At 37.1% G+C, this 18,311-nt stretch overlaps 1 protein-coding gene across 3 annotated transcripts in view; it reads left to right on the forward strand.

Annotated features, from left to right (window-relative positions):
* Positions 1-18,311, forward strand: part of SEMA6D (semaphorin 6D) — a 544,855-nt gene that overhangs the window by 510,471 nt on the left and 16,073 nt on the right. For all 3 annotated transcript variants that reach the window (XM_051980589.1, XM_051980590.1, XM_051980591.1), the window contains 5 exons: positions 16,288-16,452; positions 17,034-17,145; positions 17,722-17,782; positions 17,910-17,972; positions 18,079-18,180. In XM_051980589.1, coding sequence (XP_051836549.1) covers positions 16,344-16,452; positions 17,034-17,145; positions 17,722-17,782; positions 17,910-17,972; positions 18,079-18,180 — 447 coding nt within the window. In that variant the 5' untranslated portion in view covers positions 16,288-16,343. The remainder of the gene's footprint in view (positions 1-16,287; positions 16,453-17,033; positions 17,146-17,721; positions 17,783-17,909; positions 17,973-18,078; positions 18,181-18,311) is intronic.

An 18,311-nucleotide genomic window follows, 5' to 3' on the forward strand; every position in this document is an offset into this window, starting at 1 on the left:
TGTATGAATTTTTGATTCAGAGTGAATTGAGCAGAGTGAAAAAAGCAATATTCATAGTAACTACAACAATGTAAATGGAAAGAATAATTATACATCAAAAATTTAAAAGTTTGAAGAGATGAAAAGAAATCCCAACCTACCCTATTGTGGAACGGGGAAGTTCACAGGTATGTTCCATGTTTTCAAATTTGTTCGTTGTATTGATCAATTGGGATTGTTTTAAAAAATATATATTTGTTTTTTCGGATGACTCTGGAAGGGAGAAGATGGAGGATACTGGGGATAGTTATGGTGATGTAAAAAACAGAAGACAGCAATAAAAATTTATTTTTGGGGAGGGGAAAAAAGGAAATGTTCAGCATTAGGAGATGGAGTTCTAAATTCAGGAAAGAACAAGGAAGCTATTGTCACTAGATTGAGAGTAGTGGGATTGAAAGGGTAGAAGGCTGAAAGGGTAGGGGGCTAAGTTGTGGAGGGCTTTAAAAACCAGATTTTCATCCTAAAAGTTTAGCATTAGGGTATGGCATATATAGTAGAAAAAGAATTGAACCTAAATTTGAAACTTTGGTTTGAATCTTAGTTTATTAGCTTTGTGACTCTGGGAAAAAGAAAGGCTCTAGTGGTTTCCTGTTTTTTGGATTTTATTTTTTAAGATAAAATACATATATCCTTTATAGTCTGGCTCTAGCCCATTACTTGCCTTTCAATACTCTTTTCTAGTCCTTTATCTCTTTTAAAAAATATTCTTTGTTATATGGGATGACTGGAAGGGAAAAGGAGAAGGATACTGGGGATAGTTATGATATAGTTATGATGATGTAAAAAACAGAATACAGCAATAAAAAACTTATTTTTTGGAAGAAAAAAAAGGAAACGTCCAGCATTGGCAGATGGAGTTCTAATTCAAGAAAGAACAAGGAAGCACTGAGAGTAGTGGCACAGTGGGCAGAAAACATTTGAGGGCAGAAAATAATTTTGTTTTTCTTTGTATCCCCAGCACCTAGCACAATAGCTAGGCACATACAGTAAATGCTTAATAAGTACTCATTGATTGAACGAAAAGTTTCTTTTCTGAACTTCCTTTTCTTCTGTAAAATGGGAATAAACAAGTATGGTATGGTGACACACTTCTGTAATCCCATTTGCCCAGCAGACAGGTCTAAGTATCTTGGACGGCTGCACTACAGGTTCAGCATTAAGATCATTGCTAGGATCAGGGGTACACCAGACTGGCCCAAGGCACAAAAGAGCAAGTTTCCTTGCCAGTTACAGTAGGTTTGGATCCATGAGTAGTCAGTCAATAAACATTCATTAGGTGCCTACTGTATATGCCAGGCACTGTACTAAGTAAGCACTGGGAATATAAAGAAATACAAAAAAACAGTTCCTGGTCTTAAGGAACTCAATCCCATGGGGGAGTATAAACGATTATGTACAAACAAGGATAAATCAGAGATAACAGAAACAACACTAGAACTAAGAGGATCTAGAAAGAAAAAAAGGTGACTTTAGCAAGGACTTGAAAGGAAGTCAATAATTAGCTCCTATACTTCCAGGCTTGGTGAGATAAACAGACTCTATATTCTAAAATAAATAAATTAAGAAAGGAAGGAATAAATAGATAAATAAATAGATAGGATAAAATAAACATTTTATCCTAAAATAGATAAATAAATGAAGTGGGTCATCATCATTGCAGCAAAAACCAGCCCAAACATTTGTGCTGTTCTAACCACATTTCTGCTAATAGCACCACCGTGCCAAAGCTCCATCCCATAAATACCAGAGGAGTTGTTATTGTTGTTCAGGCGTGTCCAGCTCTTTGTGACCTCATTTGTTGACCCCCATTTGGGGTTTTCTTGGCAAAGATACTGGAGCAGTTTGCTGTTTTCTTCTCCAGCTCATTTTACAGATGAGGAAACTGAGGTAAACAGGGTCATCCAGCTACTAAATGTCTGAGGCTGGATTTGTACTCGTGAAGATGAGTCTTCCTGACTTCAGGTCCAGCAGTATGCCATCAAACTGTATCCAGAAGGAACCTTTCAAGTAAAATTTTAGTGTAAAACCCCTTTGAATTTTGGCCCTGGAGATGGGAGGCTATGTCTGTAGGTATTATACTCACCCTGTCTTAGAAAACTAAGATGGAGAACAGGTACCTCTGCTTTTAGGGGAGCTCTGGCACTTCAGAATAATTGTAAGTTTGAATTGGAAATGACTATATGTTTGGGGTGGAGCATTGTATCTTGGTCAAGTCCATGAGCTTCTAAAATTGTTTTTGTTCTTGATGTATTTGAGCTAAGATGAATGTTGCTTTAGACTTTTGGGGTGAGCTGAGAAGAAATACGGATAAAGATGGCACAATAGGATTTTGTGAAACCAGGATAAGTGCTTTCCCCCCTAAGAGCTAGGGTCCCCACATGGTACCTCCCTGTAGGATTGCTTTCTGCCTTGGGGTACTCCTTAGTGCCCTGTGCAGAACTGTAAAATCCAGGTGGATACATTGTCTCATGTCTCATTCCCATCTTAAGCATATCTCAAGAAACTCTACTGCTTGAGACTTTGGTCTCATTCCTATTACTATTGATGGAACACTCAATTTTGGAAGCATGTGCTCTCAGAGTCACTCTTGCTCTTTAATACTTTTTCTGGCCATAGAATTCAGTCTGTGGCGTTCTTGGTCAAGGATCCATTTTTAGCCTGCAGCTTGGGCTGAGCTCAAGTTGATTCTTCCATTCGTACTTCAACAGAATTCCTCCTTCTCGTTTAATCTTGACTGTAACCCTGGGAAGTAGGAGTTATTGTTTTTCCCCATTTTGCAGGTGAGAAAACTGAGGAAGACAAATGGTTAATTACTTGCCCACAGTCACACAGCTAGTGTTGAACTTGTGTCATCCTGATTTCAGGTCCATTGTATTTTTCACTGGCCACCTAGCTGCTTAGGGTGTGGTCTGACAACAAAACAGTTAGTTTTTAATGAACATCTGATGAATTTTCCTTTTGAAGGGGCAGTGATTATTGGCTGATGATTATAAGGACAACTTTAATCTTTTATATATTTTGGATTTTTATTGGAAATTTTTTTCCCCTGAAACTTCCTATAAAGCACTAGGAGGCAGCCACAATTCCCATTTTTATGGGATGTGAAAATAGAGTTACATAGCCATTTTTATCACAGGGAATATTTATGATGATTTCAACTTTGCCTTAGCTACTTATTAACTGAGTTAATTAATTAATTTTTCCTAGTCTCAGTTTTCTCATCTGGAAAATGGAAGTAATTAATAGCCTCTATTTCAGAAGGTTGTAATGAGGATTAGATGGAATAATAAATGAAGAGTTTTTGCAAAACTTAAAGCACCATATATATAAAAGCTAGTGGTAGTAATATTAGGAATTGGCAACACTGAAATTTAAACCTTGGATTCTTGATTTCCAATTGGGAGTGGGAGTATGTTCTCCTGACATACTTTACATAGTGCCAAGTAATTCTAGCCTGTTGCACCAAAAGATATGGCTTAACATCCAGCATTCTCTTGAAGAGTCACATGTGTTGGTGAATTAACTGCTTCTGTATTATTCAAAGTAGTTCAGTTCAACAAGGTCAACATGCTATGACCAGTGCATAATTCTAGTCACAAGGGACACAGCGGCAAAGATGAAACAATCTCAGTCCATAAAGAACTTACTTTGTTTGGGGGGAGTTAAATATGCAGAAAATTAAATAAAAAATAATTTGAAGGAGAAGAGGTCATTAGCACTGGAGGTGATGGAGAGTTTTATATGTGGAGACTGTCTTTGCTAATGCTGATAAATATTGGATTCTAGATCCCAGGCTCTTGAGTCCACACCTAAATGGACATCACAATCCTGTATCCCTTTCTTGTTTGGGATTAATATCATTATCCTATTTTGCAGATTTTGCAAGAGGGGAAAATCCCTGGGAGAAAAATGTTCCTGTACAATGAGTGAGCTAGGCTAAGGGTTTGTTTAGAGACTGCATCAGTCAATCTGGCAGAGTTGGTATGAACACACACCCTGCTTCTGTCATCTCAGCATAGAGAGCAGAACCAGGGATGGCACCAGAGCCCCATTATCCTGAACAGAATGTCAGCCTTGGCCCATATGGCAATCCCAGCAGGTCATTTGGCCCACTAAGGCAATGTTCCAAAGACAGACTTGAATCTCTTGGCATCCCATTCATACCTTGGAGTTTCAAGCTAATTATCTAGAATCACTCAGTTGCTTGGAAAGCCCATGGGAGCGGTGGGGAGGAGGTGTTCTGATATAAGCTTGAAATAAGAGACAGGGAGAGGCGTGTGGAGAGGGAAGGGGAAAAGAGCCGAAAGAGGGAGGGAGAGATGGAGAGAGAGAAGGGGAAAAATTTAATTCCTGTAGTCAATAGGTAACCTTGAAAGACCTTCTGCTCTTCACAGAGAAAAGAGCAGATAAATCTGTGTTCACTTCTGTCATAGTATATATCATGTCCTTCTTGGGGGAGAAGAGATTGCAACTACTTTGTAATGCTTATTTTCTTACAAAACTAACCTTGAGCCTCTGGGGTCTCCCTAGAAATGAATTTGTCATTTTTTTCCCCTAATAGGAAGTGCTTTTCAAATGAGAAGGCCATCTTACATGAGGATCATTCTCTCATTAGTTTCCCACATTATTTTCACTTTAAATCATACTTCATTTTCAGGACACTTTAGCTCCAACACATTTTCTGACTTGAATTTGAGTGGACAGGCAGAAACTTGTACGAGCCATGTCATTTGTAGTATGTGTGTGTGTGTGTGAGTGTATTTTATCTCTAGAGCCACTGTTCAGAATTTTTAGCTCCTTGGCTCCTCTGGATTTTGTGTTCAGCTTAGAGAGAACTAGTCACATCTTGCTCTAGGTCTCTTTTTTTGCCTGGATAATTTAAATTCAGTCTTGTTATCCAATGAGTCACTGACATGTTTTCCTAAAAGGGCTGATAATTCTAGAGTATAGGTGTTTTTGCTTTTAAGAAAACCTAGTATACAAAAATCCTGGGAGTGGAGTAGGTGGTTATTCACTTTACCAATGGATCTTTCAGTTTATAGTTTAAGTACATTTTGTTAAGATTCTCTGTTTTTGCATCACCTCAATGCCCTCCCCCCTCTTGTACAGAATATTTTACAGTTCCTTTAAATGCCAAACTTATACAATTCTTTTAAAATATAATTAGAGTTAAGGAGAATTCAGTTTATTCACAACTTTTGTAGAATCTCTCCATTACAAAAACATTACAAAGAGATTGGGCCAGCTCCAAACCAGATTATAAAATAAGCAGAATTTGTCTCAATGGCCTCATCTTTGGCATAGAGTCTTAATCCTTGAATCCTCCTTAATCAGTCTATAGATAGATTTAAGGGAGTTCTGTAATCCTGGACAAAAGGAAAATTATATTGTTATTGTCACCAACCTTTGGTTTCTTTTGTAACTCTACATATTTTATTTTATGTAGTTAAATTACATTATGCTGAGAAGTTGTCCCTAGGCTTCAGTGGGCCACAAAAGGTGTTCAGATCCGTTGACAACAAAAAGATTTAGAATATCTGTTCCATTGTAGTCTTCTTCTCTACATTTTCTTATGGCATGTAGAGTACTCATGTTCCTCAGTACTTTACAAACCCTTTCAAAATGGTCATTCAATAAAGATCCTTACTACTTCTGTTGGGTGATTTCTTCTCTATTTAATCTTATAACATTTAAGTATTTAACCATATTCTAGTTTGTGCCATATTTATCTCTGTACAATTTGATCTTTCCTAGCAGATGGTAAGCTTCATGAGGGAAGCTACCTCTTAGGGTATGACCCTGTTCTGGGGGCTATTTGTACAATGTGACCTTGATGTCTCAAGTGAGATGGGGATTAACTATCCTTCTTCCCAGGAATGTTAATATTTAAACAAAGGAAAAAATATTCAATCAAAGAAATGGATCTCAGTTCAAAAAATTTACTAGTAATGTGGGACAACTGATGGGCTGTATGTGGCCAGAACCCTGAAATCACACCTTCAGGCATCTGCTGCTCATAAGACTGGCCCACAGATGTTGTTGCTTTGGGCTTTGTGGTCTTGGAAAGGCTTTGAAAGGGGAAAGCATCTCAAGAGGGGAAGCAAGAGATAGTGTGTTTCCTTTTTGTTGCCTTTTGGTTCAGGGCAAAAGAGCAATTTATTGATTTGATTTTATGTGCTATGTTGGGTACATCAATTCAACAAATATTTGTTAAATGCCTACCAGTGGTGAATCTTGGTGCTCAGAGCTTAAAAAGAAAGACTCAAAGATAAATAAGATTTTCTGGCTCAGTCTCAATTTGGGAAAATAGAGTATACTTTTCAAGGAGGCTTTGCCACAGTGACGATGAAATCCTTTGTCTTACCAGGCTTACTGATTTTGGGTTTGGAAGATGTAGTCATCCCTAAGAACTCTGATCAACACTAATGACCAAGTATTACTTTATGTATGCTGCCCATCTCCTAACAGAGGTGATTAATTCAGGGTACAAAGTGAGATATCTATTTTTGGACATGACCAATGGAATTTGTTTTACATGACTCTGTATATTTGTGACAGTGGCTTTATTTTTCCTTTTTTTTTTTTTATCGCCAAGGGGAAGAGGATGTGAGGGAGAGAATAATCAATTTTTGTTAATTGAAAAAAATACAATTAAAATATGGTCACTGACTTTGTCAGTCAAATATGCAAAGGGCAGTCCTTAATTGTTTATTTTTAAAATATACATAGCACTGAAGAAATTCTCTCTTTAATTTACAGTAAGATACAACTTCAGAAATTCAGATATACCAACACTGATTCATGAAATATTCGCTCAGCTCTTACAGTGTATATGGTGTAGTAACCCTGTGCCATCTGCTAGATTAGAACCTAATTGACCTGGGGCTACAGGCAGTTTATTAAAGAGTTAGGGTAGAATTCAGTTAACATGGCTAGAAATCAATGAGGGTCTTGATGAGTGAATAAGGCTTATCTTTTGTCAACAAAAGCTAGGGCAATATTAAGGTCCTGGTCTGGAACAGGCAGGCCCCAGAATTCATTCAAGTTTGAGGTGGGGTCTACATGTTAAGACCCGCAGAGATGATCAAAGGATGAGTGTGAAGGATGCTTCCTGCATATAGCCTTATGCCTCTGCACTGCCCTCCAGGTGAGTCTCGGTCCTGGGTGAGCCACAGGTGTGTTCCTGAGGCAGCAGGAAGCACCATGCAAGTGTTCTGGGGGATGCTTTGCCATCTGGAGGGGGCAGGAAAGACTTGGAGATGGTGCAGTGAGAGGTACAAACAGAGATGTCTCATTTGTCTTTGTGTATCTCCCTCGACACCTGGCATAGACTATTGCACATACATAGCAGATGCCTAATCAATATTTGTCGAATTAAATTATTGAATGGGAGTTCAGAGAATGGAGATTAAAACACTGATGGCGCACCACAGTGCCTCCTGGCATATATAATAGCGTGTGAGCCTTGTTGCTATTCACAAAAGTGGTTCTAAAAGCCACATCTTTTATGTGGTAGAGAGAGCCTTAGAGACATCAAGATGCTTCTTGTGGCATCCAAAGGCTGTTACTGGCCCGGGGGATGCCAAGGGGAGGCAATAAGCAAGGGGAAGATTGGTTGTTGCAGAGTAGACTGCAGTTGTTGTGGAAAGCATCCAGGATGGCACGATAGAAATAACATTGGACTTGGGAGTCTGGAGACCTGGATTCAAGTCACAGCTGCTACATTTTCTAGTTATGTATCCATAGGCAACTCCTATTTCTGTAAAATGAGGATAATACAAAGATATATATCTTTGTTTTTTTTTAATAGCTTTTTATTTACAAGTTATATGTATGGGTAATTTTACAGCATTGACAATTGCCAAACCTTTTGTTCCAATTTTTCCCTTCCTTCTCCCCACCCTTTCGATGACCAGTAGATGTTAAATATATTAAAGTATAAATTAGATACACAATAAGTGATATATATCTTTGTAAACTTTAAAGCTCTCTGTTTATTATTAATGATAATTCTGCCATTATTATTATTATTACCAGTACCATTATTATTACAAGTACCATTTATTATTAATATTATGTATAAACTTATATAGTAACACATTTATTATACATTATTACATTTATTATACAATGCATTTATATAGTAATATATTTATGTCATGGTTATGTTGTTGTTATTAGGAAATCACTTTGTAAACATAGACCAGCTGGCTGATCCTGGACAAGTCCACCTTTCAGTGCCCCGTATTAATCCTCTAAGACTACAGATTGCAAAGCTGATCATGGCAGAAGGCATCTCTTTACTGGGAGTTCCTTTTACCAGTGACAGTGCAAGTCACTCACCCCTCTTTTCCATCTATCAGTGTGAGTTGTTATTTATGGCAGCTGGAGCTGACCAGTAGAAACCAGAAGGTGAAGCCCCCATATATATATAGTTGGATACAAAACACAAATGGCCCTGGACACTCTATTACCTATTTCTGGTTTTTCTTCAGAGCCTGTGTGTGTAGTGGTCTCCAGACTGGTGTCCTGTCATTCTAGAGGCTCTGGCTTAATTCCAAAGGGTACAAGACCAACAAATTAAAGAGTTGGGATGGACAACGGGCCTTAACTTACCTTCCCCAGGACGGCTTATTGGAGCTTGTCTCGACATGACCACATTCCCACACCTCTTCCTCAGCTATTCAAACATCCAGTCTCCCCCTATACACTGGACACTCATACCAGAATGTGTCATAGGGAAAATTCTTCCTTTCCTTGTACTCCTTGGTTTACCCATATTCTGCCCCACAGATCACATTGGGGTGGTAGGTTCGTTAGTACCCCCACACATTTTTTTGTTTGTTTTGGTGGGACTTAGTGACTTGCTCAAGATAAGCAGCTGTGTTGCAATCTGTATTCTAGATCTCATTAAATTATTTATTTAACACCTCCAGTCTAGGATTTCTCCATTACCATCAAGGATTCCATCTTTTTTTCAATATACAACTTCAGCGTCCTGCTAGATTTCTTATTATTACTCATCCCTTTCATCCCCACATTTATCTTTCTCCATACTTATACAACAACTCCCATAGTCCAAGGCTGTTTTGTGTAGAATTATCCATTAGCTTGCTAGTTGGTCTCTATACCTCAAGTCCAGTTTGTCCTCCATAGATATCTTCATTTCCTAAATGCAGATCTGACTGTGACACCATTTTACCTCAATAAAACACTGTTGTTTCCTAAGACAATAGGAAAAAGTATTATTTCCTCTTTATCTCATTGTTTTTTAATTTTTGTGTGTAAGCTTTATAATATATTTAATTCTTTAGTTACAGTAGTATATGTTTTATAAATAAGTAAATATGCATAAATTAGGAAGGCAGACACAACAAAATTTTATTGATTGGAATGTTTGAACTAAAAGGTTTATAGACCACTGACTAGTTTTTCGGATGGTGAAACTGCCTCTGATAATTTCTAGCTGTGTTCTCTGGACAAATCATTTGACCTTTCATTGCCCCAGGCAACTAAGAATAAAAATCGGAACAGTATGTGTTGACCTTCTTTGAAGGTTTCCTAATGGGAGCTCTTCTATACTAGTGATTCTTAGTTTGTAGGCTGAGCCCCAAGATCCTTTGAGGAGTTCATGAGGTCAAAACTATTTTCATGATAACACAAAGACATTTTAATTTCTAAATGGTAAATAATGATAGATATAAGCCACTTAAACAAAAGCTCTTGAGGAGCTCTCATAGTTTTTAAGAGTATAAATTAGTCCTAAAACTACAAAATTTGAGAACCACTGTTTTATTTCAGTGAAATCACAGGTCCAGTTTAAAAAATAATAACAAAAAATCCTACTCCAATAATGTGATAGATGAGTTCTCTCCTTCCTTGAGGGAGCATTTTTCCCCATTGGTGTTTGGGTCCAAAAATTAGGAATCTGTGATAATTATAGAATATAGAATTAACTATTATATTATTATAGAATATTGTAGGATATAAAGCAGAATAATATAGAATATGTTATAAGATATAATATAGACTATTCTATATATTCTATAACATAAAATGCAAATAACTTATTACTAATGAATAAATATAGAATAACTATTAATGAATCAATGTGTATTTACTTTGCTATATGTTAGCAAATACAATGACAAAAATGAAAGTATGTGCTCTCAAGGAGCTATAGTCTCTAGGACTAGAAATGTGCGCTTTTAGATATTATAAAATATATACCAAGTAAATAAAAGGTAATTTTTTAGATGAGAGGGCAAGCCCCTTAGCTGTTGGAGGGGATCAAAGGCTCTCATGTAAATAGTGGCATTTGAAAAGAATTTTGAAAAAAACAAAGGGGTAGGATTGAGAAAGGAATACTCTTCTTCAGGTGTGGGATGGAAGTAGGAGATGAAATATCTGTCATATGAAGATTAGCAAAATGTGGCCAATTTGGCTGGATTAAAGAGTATGTGTATCAAAATAATGTATAATAAATAATAAAGAGTGACCCCTCTGCCTTGAGGACATCTTATAAGTGATTCCTAGCTCTCAAGAGTAGCAGCTTTTGGTTAAAATTGGTTAAAAATTTCCTAGTAGGGAATGAATGGATCTGTCATGAATGCAAACAAAGAATAATCTTATATTTATATTTTTCTACGTTTAATGTTTAATGTTTGGTTTTTTTCTTCTTTATGAAACACTAGTACAGGGAAGAAATAGGATGAAGCCTGTAAGACATGTGATTGCCTATGCTAGACTGTTTGCTCACTTCTGCCACATATCTTTCCTAACTAGTGTTTCTTGGGGGCATAGCAAGGCATAGAGAAAATTTCTTCTGAGGGTAAAGAGAAAATGTTTTCTTCTATCTTAATGCTCAAAAGTTACTTAATTTCCCAGTATCAGTTTTTCTATAAAATGAAAATAATAATAGTACCTAACCTCACAGGGGTGTTGTGAGGATCAAATGAGATCACCTATGTAAAGCAGTTTGCAAACTCCAAAACACCATGTAAATTTTTTGTTGTCCAACACTTTGTGACTTATTTAGGATTTTCTTGGCAAATAGCTCCAATGGTTTGCCATTTCCTTTTCTAGTTCATTTTACAGATGAAAAAATTGAGGCAAACAGAATTAAGTGACTTGCCCTATCTGAAGCCCATTTGAACTCATAAGATAAGTCTTAAGATGCTGTCTACTCTGCCACTTAGCTTCCTGCCCTGTGTAAATGTTAGCTACCGTTATTATTGTTGTTGTAATTAAAAGGGCCCATGTCCAAGGCTCATTGTTACTTGTAGGATGCCTTCAGAACTTTTCAAGAGTAAACCAATCTCTATCTCCTAACATGTTTCTTTGAATTTTTCCATCATTATCAGTCCAAGTTCTGATTGGATATATTGAATTGTTTTGCTTAAATGTCTTATGGTGAGAGTCAGAGAAACAAGGACAGAGAAAAGACACAGAGAATGGGGAGACAGGATGAGAGAGAGACAGAGACAGAGATAGACAGAGAGTGAGACAGAGAGACTGAAACAGACATAGAGAGACAGAGACAAGAGAGAAACAGAGAGACAGAGAAAGACAGAGAAAGAGAGAGGGAGAGACAGAGACAGAAACAGAGACAGACTGAGACAGAGAGACAGAGACAGAGAGAGAGAGAAAGATAGGGACAGACAGAGAGAGAGAGAGACAGAGACAGAGACAAGAGAGAAACAGACACAGAGACAGACAAAGAGAGAGGGAGAGACAGAGACAGAAACAGAGACAGGCTGAGACAGAGAGACAGAGAGAGGGAGAGACAGAGACAAACAGAGACTGAGACAGAGAGACTGAAACAGACATAGAGAGACAGAGACAAGAGAGAAACAGAGACACAAACAGACAAACAGAGAAAGAGAGAGGGAGAGACAGAGAGAGAAACAGAGACAGACTGAGACAGAGAGACAGAGACAGAGAGAGACAGAAAGACAGAGACAGAGAGAGGGAGAGACAGAGGCAGAGAGACAGAGAGAGACAGAGACTGAGACTGAGACAGGAATAGGGACAGGGACAGGGACAGAATTTAAAGATGACTTTGTGCTGTGACCGACAGGAAGCATTGGTTCTGTTGGGAAGAATGTGGTTGTTGGAGGGGGGGGGGGGTTGTAATTTGAAGAGAAATCACTTTATGCAGTGTCAGATGAATGAATTACAGGAAATGATAGCTCACTAGGCAGCTAGCCTCTCTGCTATGAGTCAGCACTGACTCAGTCTTCAACCTTGATGCTAGGGTCACAACTGCTGAGAAACCCTTTCCAGGAAGGTGCAGGGGTACCCGGTCTGACTCTGTAGGACATCGAGTCCCTCTCTACATGATACCAGTAGATTCCTGGACAAAATATTGCGTACTTGGCAATTTTTTTATCCTAAGGCCCCGGGGCTAAACATTATTTCATCTTTAACTCATCATTTTTAAATTTCTGTTTTTGTTTAAGCTTTATAATGCATTTAATTATTAGTTTCAGTAATATCTGTATATACTTTATACTTAGTGGCTTGGTTCCTTCATGAAACACTAGTGCACAGAGGAGAAAGAGGATGTAGTCATATAATGCATGTGATGGCCTGTGGTGGGCTATTTCCTCATGGCTATCAAAGAGCTTTCCTGACTAGCATTTGTTCATTAAGATGTTTGTAAGTATCCAGATAATTGGAAAGATTTTTTTTTTCAGTTTTTATCTCATTGTATCAAAAAACAGCATAGAAATTTCCTTTTTTTTTTTTCCTTCCATCATAGTAGTACAGGTCTTAGTTCTAGTGCCCTAGCATAATTTAATCATCACCAGAGCATCTCTTATTTACATAATGCTTCACCTTTTCAAAGGGCCTTATAAATTCAATAACCCCCTGTGAGGGAGGTAAGGCTGGAAGAACTTACCTCGGTAGATGTATAAGACCTTTAGAGGTCATTTTGTTCAACAGTCAGGCTCACACAGTATTATAAGCATAGATTAGCCCCAGAGCAGCGGAGTGATTTTTGCTATAATTTGAGGAAGCCATTGACTGACGTAGGATTCAAATTGTAGGACGTGGGATTTCCTAGACTATGGGCAATGGTGGGTAAGCTTTCCTAGCAAATGAGCCATATTAGGGGATTGTAGTAAAATATTCTGGGCTCCCCCCATTTAAGAACTGATGCGGTCCTTTTGCCAGAGACCTCGATCTTGGGACTATGGCCTTTTATCTCTCAGCTCAATTTGAAATGAATAAAACACTGAGCCTTAAGAGTCAAGAAGCGTCAAGTTCAGATCCACCTTTAGATATTTGGTAGCTATGTGACTCTGGATAATTGACTCAGCCTGAATGCCTTAGTTTCCTCAACTGTACAGTTAATTCTATTCATGGTCAAACAACTAAGTATCAAAGTGAACATTTGAACTTAGGGACCCGTCTTCTAGGATTTTTGTGAAGATCAAATGAGATAGTATTGGTGAAGGGCTTAGCATAGTGCCTAATACTTACTAATGTCTTTAGTACCACTCACATTCATCCAATTAAGTTCACAACTATTTCAACAGTCCATAAGGTGCACCAACCTTGGAGGCTCTCAGTTTAATTCCTGCTTCTCTTACTCCCCATCAGTATAACCGTGAGCATGTCACATTCTTCTCTGGGCCTCAGTTTCCTAATCTGGGTGATGAGAGAGGACTACAAGGTCCCTTTTAGCTTTACTTTCTGTGCTTAGATACAAATCTATATAGATATAGTAGATCAACAAATAGACAAATTGTAAGCCCCACTTAATTTTTACTCAGTTTGATTTAACTCCTTTTAACGGTCTAAGTAGAATTTTCAGTGACTATTATTCCTCATTTTATTAATTTTATATTAAAATATATTAAAGCATTTGAATATGTTTAAATGTAAAATAAAATACTTATTTTCTGTCACCCTAGAATTCATCTAGCACATTTATTATATTTAAATTATATTAAGATATTTATTTTGTATTTTAAACATTTAATATAGTTAAAATAAGGATATATTTTATATTTTAAACATTAAAATAGCTTAATAGAGTTAAAAGAAATATATATTTTTTGTTTTTTGATATTTCCCCCCCTAGTATGCTGCTCCCTGATCCCTCCCCCCAATTGTACTCTTAGCTCAGATAAAAATTTTTAAGTGACACTGATTAAGCAAGATTCTCTTTGCTGTCCATTATATTCATATTCAAGACTAGACTGGATTCAGGCAGTCTCCTTACCTCTTGCGCAGTATTGTTTTCCTAGTCTTGTACTTACAGACATCTCTGGTCTAGTTTCCTTTTTCCTGGTCAGATTTTATAAGCTGATCTTTGCTCTCCTTCTCAAGTCAAAATAATCATCCTGATTTCTGACCTTCACTGCCCTGCCTCTCCCCCCACCTTAGTTTTTTTAAAACACGTTACTATTTTCATCTCTATCTTCTATTTAGGAAAAGCTTTTGGAGGCTAGGATACCTTTCATCTGAGCTTCAGTATATTTATTCCAGAATTGTTCTCTCTTTACAATGTCAGCATTCCTCAAACTCACATTTACATGTATGATTGTTCTAAGAACCATGTAAGAAGCAATCTTGTTGCCTCTGGCCGAGAGGTTGGAATTCTCTTGTAGTTGGAATGATCTCATGTTTTCACTTCAGCTTTGCAATAGGGAGAAAATCCAGATATTTTTAAATAGTAGATGGCAATCCAACGTGATAGAAATAGTCTGGGCAAAATAGGGTCTTTGGAGTTTTATGTATATACCCATCCATCCTGTGGAGAGCTATCAAAAGGGTAGAGTAGGAAAGCTGGGGTTTTGGTGGCTGCTTTGTTTTTTTAATTAATTAAGTTTTAATAACATCCTCTAGATTAAACGTTTTACTTGGTGAATTGTAATCTTAAGGCCCATAGGGGAGATATGTGGGGTTCAATCCCTGCCCATTGGATTACCTCAACATTCCCAGCAGATCATCCAACCTGTTTTTATGTTGTAAAAGGGGGAGTGGGGAAAACACAAGAATTTAATTAATTTGTTTCTATGTAAAAAGTACAGGATTTGATATCAGAATCCCACTTCTACATTTTACCTCCTTATTTGAGATATTTAATCCCTCTGGACCTCATTTTCTAAATCTGTTTTTAAAAATAGGGTGAAGAAGAGAAGGGACAAAATGACCTTGTAAGATTTGTTCTAATTTTCAATCTAGAATTCTGTATAACTTGATACATGTCCTTGAACAAATAGTTTATTCTCTTGGGGCCTCAGTTTCCTCATGTGAAAATTAAAAAGCTGCATGAGATGATCTTAAAACTTGGAGTAAAATATTGTAACTTATAATAAATTAAAGTTATAACATAATCATATTTTATTAATATAATATGATATATATTGTATATAATTACATTATATATCATTATTATATTCTAATATTGTAAGTTCTAATATCACATTTTAATGTGGCATGTTTCTGAGGGCTTTAATTAAAAAATATTTATACCTGGATGATCTCTTTATCAACTCAGCTATTTAATCTCTGCCATTTTTTTTGCTACATTGTATGGAAATTTTTTTTTCCTATTAGTTTTCTTTTGCCAATCTCACCTGTCTCTATATTCTAGGGCATCTATTTTATGGCTGTTAACATGTTGATTACTGCCAAGTTCAGAATAAATAAAACAAAATAACAACAAAAACTACTCACAGATTTGGGGTTTAAACTCCTCATTATGCTTACAGCAATAGCATTACACCATCTTCAGCCAATAGGTTACTAGGGTGACGGCTGTCATTATCTCTCAGGATATCTGTGAAGGCAGTTTAGGCATTTTACGAGATGGAGGGAAATTCTGTATTGAATGCTTTTCAGGGGGTTTGGGGGAAGGGAACGAAATTGCAGTTTAATTAAAATTCTAATCCCAACTTTCACCATCTTCTTGCCAAGTCAGCAGCCTGCATTTCTGTCTATGGTTCTTGTGACTTTGCTGTGATGACATACATAGTTACCTCCAAAAAAAAAAAAAAGCTTGTAAATTTGCCTAAAAAATTCACAAACATCCATACGCTTCCCAGATGCTAAATTTAATCAGTTCTGGAATGCTGCCACCTTCTCTCTGTGTTTGTAAAGGTGCCTCATCCAGATCTGCTAGCATTCATGGGGAGGGGAAGAAAGGGGTGCTGGTGAAATTGAGCTGATTACAAATGAGAAAACAGTTTTATCTCAGCACAGAAATCTTTTCAACCTGTTTCTGTTTTTCAGGTAGCTAACCAGGATTTCTAAGGAAACGCTGCTCTTTTTCCCCTCCTTGGCCAACCATGAGGCCCCCCCTGCTTTGTGCATATATACTTCTAATAACCATCTCCCAGTTGAGGGCAGTCAGCTTTCCTGAGGACGATGAACCTATCAATACCGTTGATTACCACTGTAAGTAAGCCATAAAATGATTCCTTTTTCAAAAGAAAGAGGCACTTTGGTTCTCAATTCCTCAGCATATTTTGTAGAGATAGGAATTTTTATTTGCTTTTTCTTTTTTTAAAGATATTTTAAATTTTGAATTTGTCCCTAATTATTTCTTGACTTCCTTCCTTCCTTCCTTCCTTCCTTCCTTCCTTCCTTCCTTCCTTCCTTCCTTCCTTCCTTCCTTCCTTCCTTCCTTCCCTCCTCTCTCTCTCTCTCTCTCTCTCTCTCTCTCTCTCTCTCTCTCTCTCTCTCTTCCTTCCTTCCTTCCTTCTTTCCTTCCTCTTTTTTTTAACCCCCCAACCCCCAAGTCAGGTGTTTTGTTCAGGTGTTCTTTTCCAAAGCAATCAAAAATAAGTCATGTAATTTTGGTATAAAAAAGACCATTTGCTGACATTTCCCATCTTTTATTCATTTACATTCAAGACATTACTAGAGGAATTTAGTTAAAACCCTTCTACAACTAGTATATACAGCTAATCAATGCTGTCTATTGATCTTCCAACTCCATAATCCTGACTGATGGTGCAGGCCATTTTTACTTGCAGATTCAAGGCAATATCCAGTTTTTAGAGGACGCCCTTCAGGCAATGAATCTCAGCACAGGCTGGACTTTCAGCTGATGTTGAAAATTCGAGACACACTTTATATTGCTGGCAGGTAATTTTCCTCTCGTTGGTTTATTAGATTAAAATTCTTTTCTCTAGTGGGGCATGCTTTAATGCATCTAGTTCATGAAAAAGCAATATGTAGATAGCGATCAAAAATCAGAAGTAGGCAGGATAAAAGGGGTATGGGGGGAAACCAAGCTACCCAGAAAATTCCCAGAGTTCTGTAGCAGGGAAAACAGCAGAGACAAAGCATTCATCAGCACTTTGTTACTATAGCTGTTAAGGTCTCACACTTCATTGTTCTTTCTGAAAACTAGAGAATAGCTGGAAAATAATTCTTCCCTATTTCTTAACATGGAATGAGCCAGCTGAATATCACAAGTATGTTTATGCTCATACTTTGAGCTACCCTGATAATACTCTCTCTCTGAGTAGGGAAGCGATCCAAAGGTATCTTACCAAGGAAAACATGCCCTTTGTTTACTAAATTGTTTCCTTAGGTGAGCAATCTCTAAAGACTCTACAACATAGTAGAGAGGCAGATCTGTAAAAACGAACAAAAAACAGCAACAGGCTTTCATTTTATGTCTTCTAATAACATGTCCTATTCTCTTATTTCCAACAGAGATCAAGTTTATACTGTAAATTTAAATGAAGTCCCCAAAGCAGAAGTGATACCAAGTAAGGTAAGCAGCTCTTTTTAATGAAATTGATTTAAATTTACCCATCTCTATCTCCCCCATCCTTCTCCCTTCTCCAGGAAAATATTTCCAAAGTAAAAAATTAATCCCTTTTTTTATTTGATTAAAACAGAAATTAACATGGAGATCAAGGCAGCAGGATCGAGAAAACTGTGCCATGAAGGGCAAACACAAAGTGAGTTCAACTGTGGAAAGCTTGGAGTAGTTGAAGTTGGGAATGCTATCAGAGAGCCATGTGAAAAATAAATTGTTAATGTGTAACTTGATTTTTTTTTTTTAAGGATGAGTGCCACAACTTTATTAAAGTGTTTGTTCCAAGAAATGATGAGATGGTTTTTGTCTGTGGCACAAATGCATTTAATCCCATGTGCAGATACTATAGGGTAAGTACATTAGATATAATATGATTTATTTGTTATTGTTATAGACTTTTAAACCTTCACTATTTCAGTGTCAGAGTTGAGTTTTCTAATCTGTACCCTAGTGACTTGTTTTTTCTCTAATGCTAAGGAAA

The sequence above is a fragment of the Antechinus flavipes genome, chromosome 2 (assembly GCF_016432865.1).
Source record: "Antechinus flavipes isolate AdamAnt ecotype Samford, QLD, Australia chromosome 2, AdamAnt_v2, whole genome shotgun sequence".
Lineage (NCBI taxonomy): Eukaryota > Metazoa > Chordata > Mammalia > Dasyuromorphia > Dasyuridae > Antechinus > Antechinus flavipes.